General features: G+C 43.2%; 2 protein-coding genes across 3 annotated transcripts; one reads left to right on the top strand and one right to left on the bottom strand.

Annotated features, from left to right (window-relative positions):
- Positions 1-4,485: 4,485 nt before the first annotated feature.
- Positions 4,486-13,673, bottom strand: gcm2 (glial cells missing transcription factor 2). Of its 2 annotated transcripts, XR_011311907.1 has the most exons (9): positions 13,331-13,673; positions 7,630-7,693; positions 7,331-7,519; positions 7,089-7,201; positions 6,818-6,943; positions 6,459-6,715; positions 6,136-6,373; positions 4,700-5,861; positions 4,486-4,669 (listed from the first exon to the last, which is right to left on the bottom strand). XR_011311907.1 is itself a non-coding variant. In XM_069720218.1 (8 exons), the coding sequence occupies exons 1-8, from the start codon at positions 13,418-13,420 to the stop codon at positions 5,586-5,588; spliced, it is 1,353 nt and encodes a 450-aa protein (XP_069576319.1). In that variant the 5' UTR covers positions 13,421-13,673; the 3' UTR covers positions 4,486-5,585. The 2 variants fall into 2 exon arrangements, 1 of the variants encoding a protein (XP_069576319.1); XM_069720218.1 differs by having other exon boundaries at positions 4,486-5,861.
- Positions 13,674-14,860: 1,187 nt separating this feature from the next.
- On the top strand, positions 14,861-21,287 carry sycp2l (synaptonemal complex protein 2-like). The gene is made up of 26 exons (XM_069720189.1): positions 14,861-14,875; positions 14,976-15,114; positions 15,846-15,965; positions 16,492-16,605; positions 16,703-16,807; positions 17,008-17,032; positions 17,131-17,210; positions 17,334-17,422; positions 17,603-17,637; positions 17,715-17,857; positions 17,933-17,985; positions 18,071-18,116; positions 18,178-18,270; positions 18,377-18,449; positions 18,571-18,704; positions 18,858-18,978; positions 19,219-19,268; positions 19,352-19,418; positions 19,487-19,563; positions 19,644-19,677; positions 19,754-19,846; positions 19,919-20,103; positions 20,220-20,314; positions 20,592-20,691; positions 20,787-20,845; positions 21,050-21,287. The coding sequence occupies exons 2-26, from the start codon at positions 15,112-15,114 to the stop codon at positions 21,102-21,104; spliced, it is 2,049 nt and encodes a 682-aa protein (XP_069576290.1). The 5' UTR covers positions 14,861-14,875; positions 14,976-15,111; the 3' UTR covers positions 21,105-21,287.
- Positions 21,288-21,760: the final 473 nt, after the last annotated feature.

Raw genomic sequence — 21,760 nt, 5'->3', positions numbered from 1 at the left:
TGGTCTCTGGTCTCTGGTCATGGTCTCTGGTCCCTGGTCATGGTCTCTGGTCCTGATCCTGGTCATGGTCTCTTGTCTCTGGTCTCTGGTCTCTGGTCCTGATCCTGGTCACTGGTCTCTGGTCATGGTCTCTGGTCATGGTCTCCTGTCCTGATCCTGGTCACTGGTCTCTGGTCATGGTCTCTGGTCTCTGGTCATGGTCTCTGGTCTCTGGTCATGGTCTTTGGTCTCTGGTCATGGTCTCTGGTCCTGATCCTGGTCAATGGTCTCTGGTCATGGTCTTTGGTCTCTGGTCATGGTCTTTGGTCTTTGGTCTTTGGTCTCTGGTCTCTGGTCATGGTCTTTGGTCTCTGGTCATGGTCTCTGGTCCTGATCCTGGTCAATGGTCTCTGGTCATGGTCTCTGGTCTCTGGTCATGGTCTTTGGTCTCTGGTCATGGTCTCCTGTCCTGATCCTGGTCACTGGTCTCTGGTCATGGTCTCTGGTCTCTGGTCATGGTCTCTGGTCCTGATCCTGGTCAATGGTCTCTGGTCATGGTCTTTGGTCTCTGGTCATGGTCTTTGGTCTTTGGTCTCTGGTCATGGTCTCTGGTCCTGTTGTTGTTGTTGTTGTTGTTCTGTTGTTCATAATTTCTTTGTTGCAGGTTTCTCTGCTGATGTTGCCGTGGTTACAGTGTTCTCCTATCTAGTTTAAATTAACGTGGCGTCTCATTTCCTCCTCCTCTTCACCTCCTCATCTCCTCCTCCTGTCTAGTTTATGTTAGCGTAGCAGCGTAGCGTCTCATCCAGGTGTGTTTTCAACATCTTCAAAGGACCCTCATGCTGCTGGCGGCGGCCATGACGCCTTCATGCCTACGTGATGTTTGTTCGAGTCCTGACAGCAACGAGATGAAGAGACGAGATAGAGACGAGATAGAGACGAGATAGAGACAAGATAGAGACACTGAGGACGAGCAGATTAAAAGGCAACAGGTACGACCACAATGCACAGACACAACAGACACACTATACACAACATGATACACAACATGATACACAACATGATACACAACAGACACGCAACATGATACACAACATGATACACAACAGACACACAACAGACACATCAGACACAACAGATACACAACAGACACACAACAGACACAACAGACACACAACAGACACACAACAGACAGATACACAACAGACACACAACAGACACACAACAGACACACAACACACAACAGACACACAACAGACACAACAGACACACAACAGACACATCAGACACACAACAGACACAACAGACACATCAGACACACATCAGACACACAACAGACACACAACAGACACACACCAGACACACAACAGATACACAACAGACACACACAGACACACAACAGACACACAACAGACACACAACAGACACACAACACACAACAGACACACATGATACACAACATGACACACAACAGACACACACAGACACACAACAGACACACAACATGACACACAACAGACACACAACATGACACACATGACACACAACATGACACACAACATGATACACACACACACACAACAGACACACAACAGACACACAACAGACACAACAGACACAACATCAGACACACAACAGACACATCAGACACACAACAGACACATCAGACACACAACAGACACACACAGACACATCAGACACACAACAGACACAACAGACACATCAGACACACAACAGACACATCAGACACACAACAGACACATACAGACACACAACACACATCAGACACACATCAGACACACAACAGACACAAGACACACATCAGACACACAACAGACACACAACAGACACACATGACACACAACAGACACACAACACACATACACACATCAGACACACAACAGACACAACAGACACACAACATGACACACAACATGATACACAACAGACACAACATGATACACAACATGACACACAACATGATACACAACAGACACACAACATGATACACAACATGATACACAATAGACACAACATGATACACAACATGACACACAACATGATACACAACAGACACACCATGATACACAACATGATACACAACATAATACACAACATGATAGACAACATGATACACAACAGACACACATGATACACAACAGACACACATGATACACAACAGACACAATATCATACACATGATACACAACATGATACACAACAGACACACAACATAATAAACAACAGACACACAACAGACATACAACATGATACACAACAGACATAGAACATGATACATAACAGACACACATGACACACAACAGACACACAACAGACACACAAGGTGACACACAACAGACACAACAGACATACAACATGGTACACAACAGACACACAACAGACACAACAGACATACAACATGGTACACAACAGACACACAACAGACACACAACATGACACAACAGACACACATCATGATACACAACAGATACACAACAGACACACATCATGACACAACAGACACACATCATGATACACAACAGACACACAACAGACACACGGCATGATACACAACAGACATTCAGGAACCCTCTGATTTTATTGGCCACCTCTGAACTTATTGGCCACATGCTGCGTTCAGGAACCCTCTGATCTTATTGGCCGCGTGCTTCGTTCAGGAACCTTCTGATCTTATTGGCCGCGTGCTTCGTTCAGGAACCTTCTGATCTTATTGGCCACCGTGCTGCGTTCAGGAACCCTCTGATCTTATTGGCCACCGTGCTGCATTCAGGAACCCTCTGAACTCGTAGTGAACATGTTTCCTGCAAGTCATCTGGTTTATCTGTTTGAATCAGAACATCGTTACCGTGTGTCTCTGTTGTAAATCACCAGCATGGAGCATCAAATAGAAAACATCCATTAGAGCGGAGCCACATCGGGGCGGGGGGAATCTGATGTCAGACGGATGATTTACTTAGTGAAGGAGAAGAAGATCAAATGATTTGCGTGTGAAGGCAGCGATGAAGATCAGTGGTGATGAAGAAGAAGAGATGATGAAGATGTTGATGATGAAAAGGAGATGATGTAGGTGATGAGGAGGTGATGTGTGGAAAAAATGAGGAGGAGGAGATGATGAAGAGGAGATGATGAGGAGGAGATGAAGAGATGATGAAGAGATGATGAAGGTGATGAGGAGATGATGAAGAGGAGATGATGAGGAGGAGATGATGAAGGTGATGAGGAGTAGATGGGGAGATAAGAGGACAGTATGAGCTGCCGGTGGAAGGATAGAGTTACTCAGCTCAGGATTATCTGCTTCACCTAGTTTACAGGTGAGCGACAGGTGAGGGCTGCAGCTTCAAAACACCTTCTACCCAGCAGCCAATCACAGCGCAGGACTTCACCTTCAGGAATTCACTCCTTCCTGGAAACCGTCCTCATCCACCTCAGCAGGTTCTGATCCGTCGTTCTGATCTGTCCTCCATCATAATGACCTGAACTCTGAACCGCTTACAGACAGCAGCAGCCCCGAGTTCTGACCCAGCAGAACGGATCCGGACCGTCACAGAACCTCCAGGAAGCAGCTTCTTGTTCAAGAGCAGCCGACTGCTGCAGGTTCTCCTGCAGGTGACGTCACTGGAAAGTCTTATTTCCTCTGATTATAAAATCACAGCAGGTGTGTGTCTGAGTGTGTGTGTGTGTGTGTGTGTGTGTGTGTGTGTGTGTCTGAGTGTGTGTGTGTGTGGATGTTGGTGTAAAATGACGGGGACGTAACAAATGAGTTCAGTAGAGAGTGATTTTATTGAAGGTAGTCAAAGACAGGACGAGGACAGACGAAGAGGAGGAGGAGGACGAGGAGGACGAGGAGGAGGAGGACCTGTCTGATGGTTTGAAGGTTCATGGCGAGGACAGCGTTCCTGTTCCGACGTGTTCTTGTCAAAACAACATTTGTTACTCATCCAGACGGAGACCAGCCGTCCTCCAAACACCGTCTCTTTGATCCTCTGCTGCAGGGTTCTCACTGCAAGGCTCGAGGCCCCGGAGGGGACGCAGGGACGCATGTGAGCGGCCTCTGCAATGACTTCATGTATACGACTCAGAGACGGCCCGTCCTACACGTGAAGGGAGCGTAGCATCGTCACGGTATTAGTTTTCTTCCTTGACCCTCGCATCAGAAAATCTTCAACACGCCCGCTGACAGCATGTTAAAAACGGGCGTGTCGTCATGTTGGAGAAGCCTGTTGCCATGGCAACACAGTTCAAGTGGTTTGTGTTCTCTGGGTTTCAAAGATGCAGCAACAGACAGGAAACTGAAACAAAGTGACAAAGAGGGAAGAAGAAGAGCACACAGACTGAATACAGCAGGGAGGGAAGGACACCGAGGGACAGGTGGAACTAATCAGGGGGCGGGGCCAACAGTCATACAAAGGACAGAAAGTGAAACAAAGACAGACACACAAGAGGTGAGTCAAAGTATATTTTTAAATTGAATAACTCTGAAGTCGCTTCAGTTTTAAAGGGCAGTTCCAGCAGTTTATTTCAGGATAAAATGAAACAGTTTAAAGTGAGACAGCAGTTAAAACACATCAACGTTGTTTCCTCTCAGAAGTCTTCAGCTGCTGCTGGTTGTTTTCCTCAGGTCCACACATCAGGACGCTGACCTCTAGGGACCTTAGGGACCTCTAGGGACCTCTGGTGGCCTCTAATGGGCTCTAGTTGCCTCTAGTGACCTCTGGTGACCTGTAATGGCCTCTAATAGCCTCTAGTGGTCTCTAGTGGCCTAGTGACTGCTAGTGACCTCTAATGGCCTCTAGTGGCCTTTATTCTCCTCCAGTGACCTTTAGTGGCCTCTAGTGACCTGTAGTCGCCTCTAATGACCTCTAGTGACCTTTATTCACCTCTAGTGACCTCTAGTCACCTCTAGTGACCTCAGGAGGATCTAAACACAGGATGAGTTGTTCAAGGTCTGTCTGAAAACTAAAGTCAACGTGTATCATATGTAAGTTAACTTACGTAACTCAACGCAGACGTCACCACAAGCTTTTCTAAAGCTAAACAAATGGCACCCATCTCGTCAAATATAAAACAACAACTGATTTAGACCTGGTTTTAAAATGAAGACCCGGTTCTCCCTGAAGTCTGAACCCAGCGCGTCCACACAAGATCACACTTTGTTGGTGTTCAGAGAAGCTTTCAACCTGACTCATGTTCTTCTTCAGCAGACACTGCTGAGTGTGGAGCTGTGGAACAAGTTGTAACAGGGATTTTGATTTGAAATGGGAGCTTTTATTTTGAAACAGATACAGGAGAGAGAGCCTCAGTGTTCACGAAAGATCCGACAAAGAAAACAAAATAAATAAGATGATCAACAGATGTGTCCTGCGTTCTCTGATGAGGATCATGAGATGTGGCTAAAAGTTCCGGGGAACCACTGACAGTAGTTCAGACTTCAGACTTCCTGTCCTCCAAGTTGGACATGAGAAAGTCCATCCCTCAGAGACATCTGACAGACTGAAGTTCTGGTTCTGATGTTCCTCGGCGGACCAACGGTATCTCCTTCAGCAGCAGCAGAACTTGCATTAACAGCAGTAGTCATGGTAACGGCGTCAGTAGTCGTCATAGCGGTACGTGTTGGGGTAGGCGTAGCGGTAGTCGTAGCTGTCGGCCCGCTCAGTTTTGGTCTGCAAAGGTTCAGGCTGGAACGACAGAGACTTGATGACTCCACCCGACTCCTCCGTCAGCTTCACCTCCGTGGAGTACGAGGAGGAGGAGGCATCCTCCAGCATGGAAGAGCAGCTGGGGAGGCCAGGAGGTTTGGGGGGAGCACAGGGGGTGTAGGACGGGAGTCCGGCCGGAGGCTTCGGACACGGCTGGTAGGAGACCTGAGGAGAAGCACAGGAACAATACCAGTTTAAGCCCCGCCCCCTATTTACTGTTGCTACACAGATCAGGTTTTTTATTTCAGCTGCACATGTTGAGTTTACAGTGAAAACAGAAGCACATTTACTATTAACACCGACACCTGCTGGTCTCACGTCTGACCATGTCTCTGGAACCTGAAAGAGGTGACGCACCTCACTTCAGGGGACCCTAAAGGAAGCGACACGCCTCAGGGGACAATGACAGGAAATGCCATTATTGATGAAGGCAGCTCACCTTGGTTGTCGTAGTGATGATGGTCTGCAGGGCTGCAGGGGACCCCGGCGTGTTGCTGGGGTAACGGCAGGGATACTCGGCACTGTAGTAATGGTGGTTGTCACCGTAGGGGGCGGAGCTTTTCAGTAGCTCCTTCCAGCCTGGAGGAGGCTTCGTCTGGGGATCGAAGGAGGAGGAGGAGCCAAGAGGAGCTGCTGAAGAAGACGAGGATGAGGAGCAACCCAGGACCGGCGCGACCCTGCACACAAGGAAGGATCTGGTTTAAACCTGTTTACACTGCCAGATTAAGGTTTGGTGTGTCTGAAGGTTAGGGTTAAGGTTACCTGGGGTCGCAGAGTTCGGAGGTCACAGGATATGAAGGTGAGGTCAGATATCCTTGGAAGTCGTAACTGGGCCGGCCCATGTATAGCCTGGGATTGGCTGGTTTCTGGAGTGTAGGTGGGGCCTCTCCCAGTGCATTGTGGGGGTTGTAGTAGGGTTCTGGGCTTTGGAATGCTGGGTAATGCTGTGGGAAGTTGGGCTCGATGAAGGAGATTCTGTCTGCTGGTTCAACACACGAGAGGAGGGCGGGGCCTAAAGCCTGAAACGGTAAACCACAAATTAACAATAAACAAACCACAAACAACACAGACACTAAATAACAGCTGTTGTGGTTTGTTGTTTGTTGTTTGTTGGTGTCCACCTGGGTTTCGATGAGTCGTCTCTTGGGTGTGAACGGAGGCGAGCTGACTCGTCGCTTTACCGAACTTCTTCTGGCTTCAGTCTCAGATTTGGACTCTGGTCTGGGATGGTCGTGGACCCCTTTAGCCTGGACGACAACAACAACAACAATAAATGTAAGAACCACAAAACCAAGATCAACAAGAAACAACAGCTGGAGGGTGTAGGTGAAGGTGGAGGGTGGAGGTGGAGGTTGGAGGTGGAGGTGGAGGTTGAAGGTGAAGGTGGAGGACCTGGAAGAAGATGGCCTTCCCGTCGACCCTCCAGAAGTTGGTGACTGGATACCCGCTGTGGCCGCGACACGGCAGCAGCTCCAGAGCAGCGCTGCAGCTCGGACACAGTTTCTCTGAAACACACACAGACCGCTCGGGTCAACGTGGACTCCTGAGGACACCTGAGGACACCTGAGGACTCCTGAGGACGCCTGAGGACTCCTGAGGACACCTGAACGGGTTCTGGTCCGGATCTTTCTTACTCTGTTGTTTCTGCCGGGCCTTGTCACAGATTGCGGGGCGGAGCTGCAGTCTGGATCCGTCGGGCAGCGTGCAGCCGCGAGAGCAGACCACCACCCCGAGACACGACTTCTTCAGGATCTGACAGTTGTGGTTGTTGGTGTTCCTCATCGCCCAGCCAGACAGGTGGCGCTGAGCGTTCTTATCCTCACCTGGACCGGACAGCGGAACACACGGGTCACATGACGGAACACACGGGTCACATGACGGAACACACGGGTCACATGACGTCCTGTTGTTTAAACAACAAACAGGTTCTCACCGCTGTAGATGTACCGAACATAACCGTCAGTCCACTCCTGGAACGGGTCGAACTGCTTGGTGTCCTGCAGACAGACAGACAGACAGACAGGTTACAGACAGGTGAACAGTTAGTTAATCTCCTGATTGGCTGGAGGTCACATGACAGGAGGGAGAGATCAATAAACTGATCGGGATTCAATTCGATCGGTGTGTCTGGTGTCATTAAAAAGGTTCTATCGGGTTCCACAGTCTAATTTTGTTATAGTTTTGTTTGTTGCATTATTCGATTGATGAAGTAAACAAACATGAAGATGTAAATAACAAACATTTCAGGTGTTTGTTTACAAACAGTCTCTTATGAATCGTCTATTTCTCAGGAAGATTTTCTACTTTGTCAACACAAAACTCTGTTTCTGATATTTTAATCGCATCAGTTAATAATCAGGATTATTGATGAACCAGAACCACAAAGAGAACAAGGACCAGAACTAGACCGAGAACCAGAACCACACAGAGAACAAGAACCAGAACCAGACTGAGAAGCAGAACCACACATAGAACAAGAACCAGAACCAGACTGAGAACCAGAACCAGCCTGAGAACCAGAACCACACCGAGAACTAGAACCGGAACCCGAACCAGACAGAGAATAAACAGGCTTAGTAACTCGGTACAGACAAGTGATGTCACGGAGCTCTCTGGCTGCTGGAGGTCTGAGGCCCGATCAGAGATATTGATCAGTGGGACTCTGAGTCACATGACTCACTCTCAGTTTGCTGTTTCGGTTTTACGGAAAACAAAAATATAAAAACCAGTTTTTTCTGTTTGAGCATCAACAGAGTGAAGAGTCGAGTCAGCAGTACAGTCTCCACACAACATCGCACAATAATCCACAAACTACACACATCTATACACATCTATACACATCTACACACATCTACACACATCTATACACATCTATACACATCTATACACATCTACACACATCTATACACATCTACACACATCTACACACATCTATACAAATCTATACACATCTACACACATCTATACACATCTACACACATCTATACACATCTACACACATCTACACACACACATCTACACACATCCACACACACAGATCTACACACATTTACACACATCTATACACACCTATACACATTTACACACATCTACACACACACACACATCTACACACATTTACACATATCTACACACATCTACACACACACATCAACACACATTTACACACATCTACACACATTTACACACATCTACACACATCTACACACACACATCTACACACACATCTACACACATTTACACACATTTACACACATCTATACATATCTATACACATTTACTCACATCTACACACATCTACACATACACATCTACACACATTTACACACATCTACACACACACATCAACACACATTTACACACATCTACACACACACATCTACACACATTTACACACATCTACACACACATCAACACACATTTACACACATCTATACACATCTACACACATCTACACACATTTACACACATCTATACACATCTACACACATTTTACACATCTACACACATCTATACACATCTACACACACATCCACACACACAGATCTACACACATTTACACACATCTACACACATCTACACACACACACATCTACACACATTTACACATATCTACACACATCTACACACACACATCAACACACATTTACACACATCTACACACACACATCAACACACATCTACACACATCAACACACACACATCAACACACATTTACACACACATCTATACATATCTATACACATTTACACACATCTACACACACATCTACACACATCTACACACACACACATCTACACACATTTACACACATCTACACACACACATCAACACACATTTACACACATCTACACACATCTACACACACATCAACACACATTTACACACATCTACACACATCTACACACATCTATACAAATCTATACACATCTACACACATCTACACACATCTACACACATCTACACACATCTATACACATCTACACACATCTACACACATCTATACACACCTATACACATTTACACACATCTACACACACACACACATCTACACACATTTACACATATCTACACACATCTACACACACACATCAACACACATTTACACACATCTACACACATTTACACACATCTACACACATCTACACACACACATCTACACACACATCTACACACATTTACACACATTTACACACATCTATACATATCTATACACATTTACTCACATCTACACACATCTACACATACACATCTACACACATTTACACACATCTACACACACACATCAACACACATTTACACACATCTACACACACACATCTACACACATTTACACACATCTACACACACATCAACACACATTTACACACATCTATACACATCTACACACATCTACACACATTTACACACATCTATACACATCTACACACATTTTACACATCTACACACATCTATACACATCTACACACATCTACACACACATCCACACACACAGATCTACACACATTTACACACATCTACACACATCTACACACACACACATCTACACACATTTACACATATCTACACACATCTACACACACACATCAACACACATTTACACACATCTACACACACACATCAACACACATCTACACACATCAACACACACACATCAACACACATTTACACACACATCTATACATATCTATACACATTTACACACATCTACACACACATCTACACACATCTACACACACACACATCTACACACATTTACACACATCTACACACACACATCAACACACATTTACACACATCTACACACATCTACACACACATCAACACACATTTGCACACATCTACACACACACATCAACACACATTTACACACATCTACACACACACATCAACACACATTTACACACATCTGCACACATCTACACACACACATATCAACACACATTTACACACATCTACACACACACATCTACACACATTTACACACATCTACACACAAAAAATAACCTTAAAATAAGCAGAAATCTGATCCTGATCGTCGTATTAGAATGTGTAGATGTTGTGTGTAGATGTTGTGTGATAACCCAGGTTGTTGTATTAAAACACGTCAGAGTGAATCTTTATTATAATCATTATTATTTTATTTATTTTTAAGGGTTTATAATGATGTAGCTTATTTTTAAGGGATTATAATAACGTACTTTATTTTTAAGGGATTATAGTAACGTACTTTATTTTTAAGGGATTATAGTAACATACTTTATTTTTAAGGGATTATAGTAACGTACTTTATTTTTAAGGGATTATAATAACGTATCTTATTTTTAAGGGATTATAATAACGTAATTTATTTTTAAGGGATTATAATAACGTATCTTATTTTTAAGGGATTATAATAACGTAACTTATTTTTAAGGGATTATAATAACGTACTTTATTTTTAAGGGATTATAATAACGTACTTTATTTTTAAGGGTTTATAATAACGGACTTTATTTTTAAGGCATTATAATAACGTACCTTATTTTTAAGGGATTATAGTAATGTAACTTAAATCTGAGGTTTAGTTTTGTGTGAAAACCATGAAATCTTCAGGAAAACGATGTCAGAAACAGAAAATAATTAGAGGAAACAAAGCAACTCTGAACACAAACTCTGCCTCTGAAAATCTTTTAATCAAACTGATTAACATTTAATATAAAAAAAATAATTAGACTGAAATACAGGTTTGATCTAAAATTCTGACTATCAGACAACAGAATCTTAATGTGGAGAAAAACATTTGAATAAAATTAAGAAATGTTGTGATTTTCTTAAATGGAACAAAATCTTCATTGAGTCTGGTTGGTAGAAGTTTCAGAGTTTATAAACACAATTGTCTGTTTCTGGCTGAACATCTTTGATTGGACTGTTTTTTTTTTTTACATGAATGAGATTTATCTAAAATCTGTATGTGGACTCAGAATCAGAGATTTACAGGAAACACGGCACTCCACTTCAGTCATCAGATTTAATCATTGTCTGTGCACAGTTTGGTTGGCGGCTTGAATTTGTGATTTATTTATTTTTTTTAGGTGGAGTTCTGCAGCTGGAGTTTGGACTCACAACTAAAAGATTGTTGGAGCAGAATTTTAGAAACATCACAGAAATATTTACTGGAAATATAATTTCTCTTAAATCGTCTAAAAATTGTACAGACTTTGGTTGGAGGTAATAATTTGTTTAAATTGTCTAAAAATCGTACAGAGTTTGGTTGGAGGTTATAATTTCTCAGGTGGACATAAATGAAATGAGGTTCATAAAAACATATTAAACATTAAATATATGACAACTGAAAATATTGACAACTGATCAATAATCTGATTCAACAGTGAAGAAACTACAAAGACGTTCAGGCCTGATTGATGATGGCTTTCAGCCTGCAGCCAAACTGTACATTTTTCAGAGGATTTAAAACTTCTGTTCCTCTTTTATCTTCATATCAATACAGCTTGAATCAGTTTGATTATTGATCAGTGATCAATATTGTGTGTGGCAGAGACGATCATTAAAATTATTTCCTCACCATCTGTCGTTGTAAAATACAACGACAGAGTTAAAGAAAACGTCAGCTGAGAATCAACAGACCAAACTCCATTTAAACTCTTTCTAATTTAAGATTAATTTAAATCATAAAACATTTGAGTTTAATATTTTTTATTAATTTATGTTTAATTATATTTTCAATATATTTATCTCTCTACACTGTCAGCTATATAATTTAATTTAATTCAATTAAAATGGTTTGTTTTTATTTTGTTTTCTTTTTTATAGATGTTGAATTCTGAATCTGTTCAGTCCGCAGGTAAACAGTGGCTGAAACCTCCCACCAGACTCTGTACAATTTTTAGACGATTTAAGAACTTTTTTTTTTTTTAAACAGCATTTTATTATTTAAGTAATTATTTTTCTGTATTTTTATTATCTCTGTTTCTGTTGTTAAGCACTTTATCAAGATTTACAGCCTCTAACCAAACTCTATAGAATTTTTAGAAGATTTAAGAAATCTATAAAGCCTTTTTAGAATATTACTTATTTGTATTTAACAGTAATATTTTATCCTCACATGTGGTCTGTTTGCATCATCCTGTTCTGTCACAGGTTCCTGTTCTTAAATTAAATTAATATATTTCTCATTTATTTTCATTCCATTTTTATATATTTGTAAGTAAACTTTTTTTTTAAATCTTCTCATTAATCAGCGAACAAAATCAACGAGTTTCAGACACTTTCAGAAAATCAATCTGAAACGGATTTTAAATGTGTTCTGCTCTGCAACCAAACTCCGTGCAGTTTTTAGAGATTTTTAACTTCTTCATTTATTTTCTCTGTATTTCACGTGTTTTTGCTGTAAATGTTTTCTGGTCCAATAAAATGTGACAGTTCATGTATAATTATTGATAAACCTGATCAATAAAATGATTCTGAAAAAATATTTAAAATAAAAACAGACCTCAGGTCAATTTCTGTTTAACGATTTAAGGAGCGGCGCCGTTCTGCTTCTTTTTTATTTTCAATTAAAAGAAGAGAAATAAACCGGAAGGGAACCCGGGCCTCTGTCATCGATCAGTTATTGATCAGTTATCGGCTGATACCTGCGGCAGTTTGGGGTCGTTGATGTCCCACGTGAACTTCATCCCGACCGAACACACACAGTCCGCCTCGCGCTCCTCCGCCCGAGACATTCTCCTGGTCCTGGTCCTGACCCTAACCCTGGTCCTGGTCCTGAGACAGTTCCTGGTCCTGGTCCTAACCCTGACCCTGGTCCTGAGACTGGTCCTGGTCTTGCTTTCAGTCCCTCTGGTTCTGATCCGGATCTCGGTTCAGACAAAAGAAACCAGATCTAAAACTGAATCAAAGTTTTAATCCGGAACTTTGTGAAACCGGAAGTGATGAGTTTAAAGTTTTTACTAAATGAAACATTTCAATCAACTGCGTGGCTCCTCTAGACAGAGAGCGCGTGCAGCTCCGCGAGAAGTCAGGTAGAAGTGAGAAAACAGGTGAGACAGTCAGGAGCCTCTAGGGTGTGTGTGTGTGTGTGGGGGGGGGGGGGGGGGGGCGAACAAATACAAAATAAAAACAGGAAGTAAACAGTAACTAATAAGTCTGGTAATTAATAACTTCTGAATCAAATGGGATTGAAATCCTCAGAAAACAACAGTTTGGTTGGTGAGTTTTATTCATTTCATACACAGCAATACTTCTGCTGATTCACAGAAACACACACACACACACACACACACACACACACACACACACACACACACACACACACACTCTCTCTCTCTCTCTCTCTCTCTCTCTCTCTCAGGTGTGTGTTATGAAAACACTTGAGTGTTTCTCCCAAAACAAACAAACATATTAGTCATCAATTAGAGGACGACCTGTCGACTTGCTCACCTGTCTTTGTGTCTCTGTCTGTCTCTCTGTCTGCCTGTCTGTCTGTCTCTCTGCCTGCCTGTCTTAATTTCTTTTTTTGTTTCTGTCTGTCTGCCTGTCTGTCTGTCTGTCTGATGTAAACATGTTCAATGAGCGTATCTGAAAACAGAATATTGATAACTGATCGATCATCAAACTTCAGACTTGTCGTTCAGAACTCCACCTGAGAAACAACCGATTTTAGCCTCCAACCAAACTCTAGAATTTTTAATGAATTTAAGAGAATCACATCTCCTGCGTTTTAAATGTTCAGTTTCTGTTTCTGTAAATGTCGTTTTATGTTTGTGCTGGGTTTTTTTTAAAGATAATTGTTTATATCATTTCTGACATTTATTATGATGAACCCTAAATAATCTCTCGGTATTTAAACAGACTGTTTTACTTGCTGAATGATACTCAACGCTGATTGGCTGCTGCCTTCGTTACAATCAGAGTGAAACATTTAACCTTCATGAATGTGATCATGTTGCCATGGAGACGAAACATTTCCTGACTTTAAATGAGAATTGTGTTGGTGGATGTCAGATGTGTGTTTGTCTCCTGTAGGTCAGTGACCTTTAACCCCTCCCTCTGCAGCTCTCCCAGGTGAACCTGTGAGGAGACGCCCACCTCAGGAGGTCAGACACGTGACATTTTACACTGAATATAAAACCTGAGTGTTTCAGATGTGATTCTCTCCTCAGAGAAGAAGCCTTAAAAAGGTCAGAGATTTGAACAGATTGTGGTTGGTGGAAAGCAGCTCTTCTTGTTGATAACTGTATTGATCCCTGATCACTTGGATGTCCCCTCTGACACCAACAGCTTCGTGATTATTCTATATTATAAATGGATCTGATATTCCTCCGCTGGGCAGGACTACTTTCTCTCGACTCATCAGTTAATCAGCAGCAGCTGCGCTCGCTCCCGACACGCGGACGGCTGAGAAGAACAAGACACGATGGTAAATCAGCTGTTTCATGAAGCTCTGTTTGTTCTAATCAGACAAATGTTCACAGATCGATTAACTGGTCGATTGATTCTGAGTGTGATTTAAAATCAGCTGTTAACTTTAGTTTTTTTTAAGTAGAAAAACGTCCGGTTCCCTCCTGAGTTTATTTCTCAGAAAATGAAAGCTGTTTTAATGACGTCAGTCTGAATCCTGATCAATAATCTGCATTGATCAATAATATAAACCTGAACCGGTAAAGAATGAAACGTGATGCTTCTGTAGCTGTTTCTGTTATTTTGTCCACCCTGTCTGTCACAAAGTGCAGCCCACAGCGCCCCCTGCTGTCTGTCTGCAGGAAGTGACCCACCAAAGTAAAATCCCTAAAATGTGCAGTTAAATTTTTAAGGAAATGTTTTTGTGTTGTTGTTGTGTTGCTGTTTGTTGAACTAGATCAAACATCTGTTGAAAACACCTGGCTTCTCTTAAACAAACTAAGCCTTAAATCACTCCAAAACTACATGAAGTCTGGTGCACACAGATTTAATGGAAGAAGACATTTTGTTTAAGATGATTTTATTTTGAAGTCAGGTTCACAATCAATAAAGTCATAACATTTTCAAAGTAAAACATGCATTTAAATGTCAGTTTATTGTTACAGTTCTTTAATTGTGAAAATATAAATATGCGTGTCTGCGTGTGTACAGTATGACCTCCACAAACACACTGAACTTCCTGTTTGTCAGTTTGAGGTGCAGGTGGACGACTGTCTGCTGCGCGGAGACTCGTCTCAGCTGGTGTCTCTGCTTCACGCCGAAGGACTGACTCACGGCACCCTCACCAGGCTGGACCAGCTGGTAGTCAAGGTAACAGGGTGCCCCCACGGCAACATGTTTACTGGTTTGTTTGTTTGTTGTTTCAGGACCTGTGTGGATCAGGGTTGTTTATTGTTTGTCGTTTCGGGACCTGTATGGATCAGGGTTGTTTATTGTTTGCTTGTCGTTTCGGGACCTGTATGGATCAGGGTTGTTTATTGTTTGCTTGTTGTTTCAGGACCTGTATGGATCAGGGTTGTTTATTGTTTGCTTGTTGTTTCAGGACCTGTATGGATCAGGGTTGTTTATTGTTTGCTTGTTGTTTCAGGACCTGTATGGATCAGGATTGTTTATTGTTTGTTTGCTTGTTGTTTCAGGACCTGTATGGATCAGGGTTGTTTATTGTTTGTTTGCTTGTTGTTTCAGGACCTGTATGGATCAGGGTTGTTTATTGTTTGTTTGCTTATTGTTTCAGGACCTGTATGGATCAGGGTTGTTTATTGTTTGTTTGTTTGCTTGTTGTTTCAGGACCTGTATGGATCAGGGTTGTTTATTGTTTGTTTGCTTGTTGTTTCAGGACCTGTGTGGATCAGGGTTCAGCAGAGTCCTGCTTGTGTTGAAGTCTTTGGGGATTCTGTCAGAGAACCGAGATGATCTGCAGACGCTCATCAGTCACGGACTGACTGCTAAAGTAATTAATAATTTAATTGATCAGGACTCCGATCAGGTGTTCATCCTCCATTAAACTATTTAGACATAACAATAAATACATTTTGTTTGTTGTTTAGGTGTTGGAGTGGTTTGAAGCGGTCCGTGACCTGCTTACCTCCAACCTCCAGAGAAGCTCCGCCCCCCTGTTTAACCTCACTGAAGAGTTCTTTGACTTCCTACTGGTGAGCAGCATTCTGGGAAATGAAGTGTGCAGTTGTTTAAGCTCCTCTTTCACCTTGTCTTCAGACTTCTTCAATTGTCCTAATTGGCTGAAACTGTGTGAGCACACTTGTACAGAAAACATGTGACCTGAATGATCACCAGCATAATCAACCAAAAATCACCTGTCTGTCTGTCTGTAACCTGTCTGTCTGTCTTCCAGCTGCTGGGTCAAGCTTCTCTTCCAGGTTTGTTTATTTCTTCAGTAACATGTTTTGTTTTTTTACTCTGTCACTTTTAAGCCTCTAAACTCACCTGTCTGTCTCTCTACCTGTCTGTGTCTCAGTCAGTCAGCTGTCTGTGGGTCTTCTTCAGTTGTCTCGGTTCACTCTGGAAACCGAAATCTACTTCCGACTGAGGCTGGAGGTAACCATGGCAACAAACAACATCTTTTGGTTGTGTTGTTTTGATTTTCATCTGCTGGTCTCTGCCGGTCTCTGGTCTGTCCTGGGGTCCAGTTGGAGTCTCAGGTCTTTTGTCTTGTTTCAGGCCATCAGAACCTTCAACAGCATCCTGGAGTCTTTGAACCGAGAACAGAGGAGGCTGATCCAGAACAACCAGAACCAGATCCACAACCTGTACTGAACACGGATACCTACCTGTCTGTCTGTTTACCTGTTTGTTTGTTTGTCTGTCTGTCTGTTTACATGTTTGTTTGTCTGTCTGTTTACCTGTCTCTTTACCTGTCTGACCGTTTACCTGTCTGTCTGTCTACCTGTCTGTTTACCTGTCTGACTGTTTGCCTGTCTGTCTGACAGATCTCAGGTGGCAGCAGCAGTCCTGACAGTTGGAGGTGAGTTTGATCCCTCTGAGCAGGTGAATTGATTGATCACCTGATTGGTCACCACATTGATCTACTTCTTGGTTCAGACTATGAGCTGCAGGTCAGCCTATTAGAGGTTCTGTGTCGTCTGACTCCACGCAGAGACCGTGAGCTGAGAGCCAATCAGTGGTTCTCAAGCTGTGACATCAGCAACACCTTCTGTCAAATCAGAGATGCCGACTTCGAGGTGGTGAGTGTCTCACCTGTCTGAACACCTGTGTCTCTCTCACACCTGTCTGAACACCTGTCTCTGTCTGTCCTCCAGGACTGCAGGCGTTTCCTGAACTGCGTCAACTGTAACCATGGAGACCAGAGGAGGTAAAAACTTTATTTAAACCTGAATAAAAAAAGTTCTGCTGACTCAGATTAACTCGGGTTCTTTGCCCTGCGTTGTGTCTGCCAGGGTCTACACCTTCCCCTGCCTGCGAGCGTTTCTCAGCTCCACTCAGGTAAAACTGAACCTTGTATATTTCAGCCGTGGACTCGCTCTCAGCACGTTTTCTTCTGCAGCTGTTTCGTCCGAAAGACGAGAAGCTGGACGAGTTCTGGATCGATTTCAACGCCGGCTCTGGATCTGTGAGCTTCTTCATCGATGAGCCTCAGGTAGGGTACAGGTACACTTACACTTGGACTTTATTCATCCCATAATGGGGAAATTTAATAAGTAGGTAGGACACGGGTATGTTCATGTGGTGTTCATGTGTTGCAGGGGTTTCTGTGGGGGTCCATCCACCTGCTGAAGGAGGAAGTGCAGCGTTACAGTCTGCAGGTGAAACACGCAGGTGAGTCTCGGCTGTAAAAATAATCCGATCATTAGCAGAACCAGAGCTAGATGTTCTGGTCTGACTTTGGATCAGTTGTTCAGGTTTCTTTTGTGTGTTTTCCCATGATGCACCGGGGCAGAGACGGTCCTCAGCATCCAGCTGAACAATCCCATCATGCACCACAACAGCAGAGGTCAGACTGTGGAACTGAGCTTCAACTCGCAATACCACCGAGAGCTGGAGGAGGCAGCAGAGAGCGTCTTCATGGTGTCTGTCTGTCTGTCTGTACAGTTGTTCAGTTCAGGGTTAAAACGGCTCCACCTGCTGGTTACTGTTTGTCCTGACTAAACAACCACTTCCTGTTTTTGTTTAATAGGAACTGATCAGTTGGATGATGTCATGTTGATGATGTCACTCTGTTAACAGAAGTTGCAGAGCTCCGCCTGTACAGATGCAGGTGGTACAGTCCAGGCCCCGCCCCCCGCAGACAGACACAGCGGTCAATCGTACCGCCGCAAGAAACCCACGAGCAAGAGTCAGCTGAAGGGTGAGACTCCTCCTCCCCTGATCAATAACCTCTGAGCTGATGATCAATAACAAACATAAAAATAAAGAATCACCAGATCACATCAGGAGTTTGTGAATTAGAGAAAGATGAAACAATAAACAACCTGACGGGTCACATGATCCGTAAATAAACAACATCAGTCTGTTTTCATGTCAGTGAGCATGAACACGGAAACATGCGTGTAAATCCCAGTGATCATGTGCTGCTGTCTGTCTGTAGTTTTACCGCTGTCATCTCCGAGCAGCGGAGAAGACTCTCCTGTTTCCAAGGTAACGCCACTCCGTAAACAAATAAACAAACGGGTAGTTTGTGTTTAGAAAGTCTGACCTTCAGTTGTTTGTTTATTTTTCAGCCCGCAGCCAGAAGCAGAGCAGAGATGCTGTTTGACCAGATCAGAACTTCAACTCCCATAATGCACTGTGAGTCAACTGTTTACACATCCAGGCTGTAAACAACAGGCTGTAAACGACTTAATTTGAACCGTCAGGTGTTCCTGAGGGGGTGGGGTTACAGATCTCTCAGGAACAGATGAAGGAGTTTGGAGACATCTCCTCTTTAAAACAGGTTCAGTTCCTCTTTTATTCTTCAATACAAACATCATCCGCTGTTTCCTGTTTTTCACCTGTTTTCATTTCTTCCACCAGGAAGTATTCAGGAAGAGAGAAGCTCCAGACTCAGGTAACATCTGGCTGGATGATTCATGAAATGGAAACACTGTCAACGTCTTCAAGATGTTTCATCTACCTGTGTTCAGGCTACCTGTCAGACCAGACTGAGGGCAAGTCATCTCAGAAGAAGAGGGTGGAGTCTGAACAAGAGTGGGAGGAGTCTACAGCAGCACTCATGGGTACATTTCTATACTTTTAAGTAATTTCAAATAAAAAGTTCATGTGTTTTATGAATTTGCTGCTGCTCACAGAGGTCTTAATGGATGGGGTGGGGTCATCGGCAGAGGAGGGGGGTCTCTTAACCAAGGGGGAGTTGCCATTTGTTAAAAGGGAGGAGCCAGTGTCCAAGCCAGGAGCGGAGACAGAGTCAAGTATGACATCTGACATCACAGCTTCCTTCAAAACCTTCAAAGCAGAGCTGGAGCAGCACTTCACTGTCAGTAAACATTCATTGATTATTATTATTAAAATATTATTATTATTGTGATTACTGGCAGCTGATCAATAAGTTGTATTGTCTGTTCATAGAAATTAATTAAATAATGTTTTCAGGGCTGTTGGAAGAAAGTCGAAGCAGAAGTTCTTCTGTCTCTAAAAGAGTGTCAACAACACGTCTCCTCACTGCTCACAGCTGTCCATCAACACAGGTACCACCCACCTCCACACACCTGTCCATCAACACGGGTACCGCCCACCTCCACACACACCTGTCCATCAACACGGGTACCGCCCACCTCCACACACACCTGTCCATCAACACGGGTACCGCCCACCTCCACACACACCTGTCCATCAACACGGGTACCGCCCACCTCCACACACACCTGTCCATCAACACGGGTACCGCCCACCAGGAAGAAATGAGACAGTTTGTGTATCACATATGTTGTCACAGTAATTAACCTTTTGTTTGTTTGTTTGCAGGTTATTGTTGCTGCAAAGGTTTGAAAACGGCGTCACTGATCAACTGAAACAACTTGAAGAAAACTCTACAAACCTGAATGTCATTAACACACAAATACTGGTACTGACAGATACTACAGTACTACTACAATCTGTACAAATACTCCTGGTCTCTGACCCGGTCCTGGCCTGATGGTGTCCCTGTTTGTCTCGTAGAGTTTTTTCCAGTCGGAGATGCGCCGACTCGGCTCTTTTTGCGACGAACACCTGCAGAGGTCAGTTTGATCTGGTTCACACCTGCTAGACTGGTACTGGTTTGAACTCATTTAGTCTCAGCTAGTTTCAACAAGGTAGACCAGTGTGAACAGGTTTAATCCAGATTCTGTTAACATCTGGTTTACCTGTTCAGACTGCCATGAACTGGTTTGGATCCAGTTTAGACCTGTTCACACCTTCTGGATCTGCTTTTGTGTCCTCAGGTTGAAGCCTCTGGAAGGTGACGCCGCAGGGGTGGAGCATCTGTCGAGCCAATAAAAGAAGACGAGAAGACCTCGTCCAATCAGGAAGAGACTTTCAGATCAGTGGTCCAATTTGTACAAAAAGGAAATACAACCAAAGTCAAAACATAATTTAAGTTTCATCAGACTTCATTCAGTTTTCAGTCGTTTCTGTTTCTGTCATTTTCTGAACTGAATGAATAAAAACAAAGTCACTTCATCCAGTTTGTTGTCGTTTCTGTTGACTGCAGTGTCAGCTGGTTGCCATGGAGACAGTGTGACAGGATGCAGTGACTTCAAAGGCCCATCAGGTGGAGACAAACCATGCGCAGTGGTTCACTGTGCAGTTTTCAGATCAGACTGAACAAACAGCTTTGAAATCTGTGGACCTGTTGTCATGGTAACAGGTCCATAAACCGGAACAAGACCAAGAGGTTTTAGTCGACATGTTTAACGATGAATCGTGACCAGCTCTGTGAACGAGTTTTAGTCACTGAGACAAAAACAACAAATTAAAACTTCTTTTAAAAGTGATAGAAAAGATTTTCTACGTGACATGTTTTAAATTCTGCCGGTTCACATCCACAAAACGTCTCCACTGTAACACACAGGAGTCTGTCACTGTGTCACCTTTGACCTCCGACCTGCTGGTCCTGAGTGGGTTCTGGTCCAACAGAGTCTCGACAGAAACCA

The sequence above is a fragment of the Brachyistius frenatus genome, unplaced genomic scaffold (genome assembly GCF_029030835.1).
Source record: "Brachyistius frenatus isolate BFR_SWC_R1_liver_20210118 unplaced genomic scaffold, ASM2903083v1 Contig_236, whole genome shotgun sequence".
Taxonomy (NCBI): Eukaryota; Metazoa; Chordata; class Actinopteri; family Embiotocidae; genus Brachyistius; species Brachyistius frenatus.
Note: the sequence above shows the minus strand (reverse complement) of the source record. Positions and strands in the feature narration are given on the sequence as shown.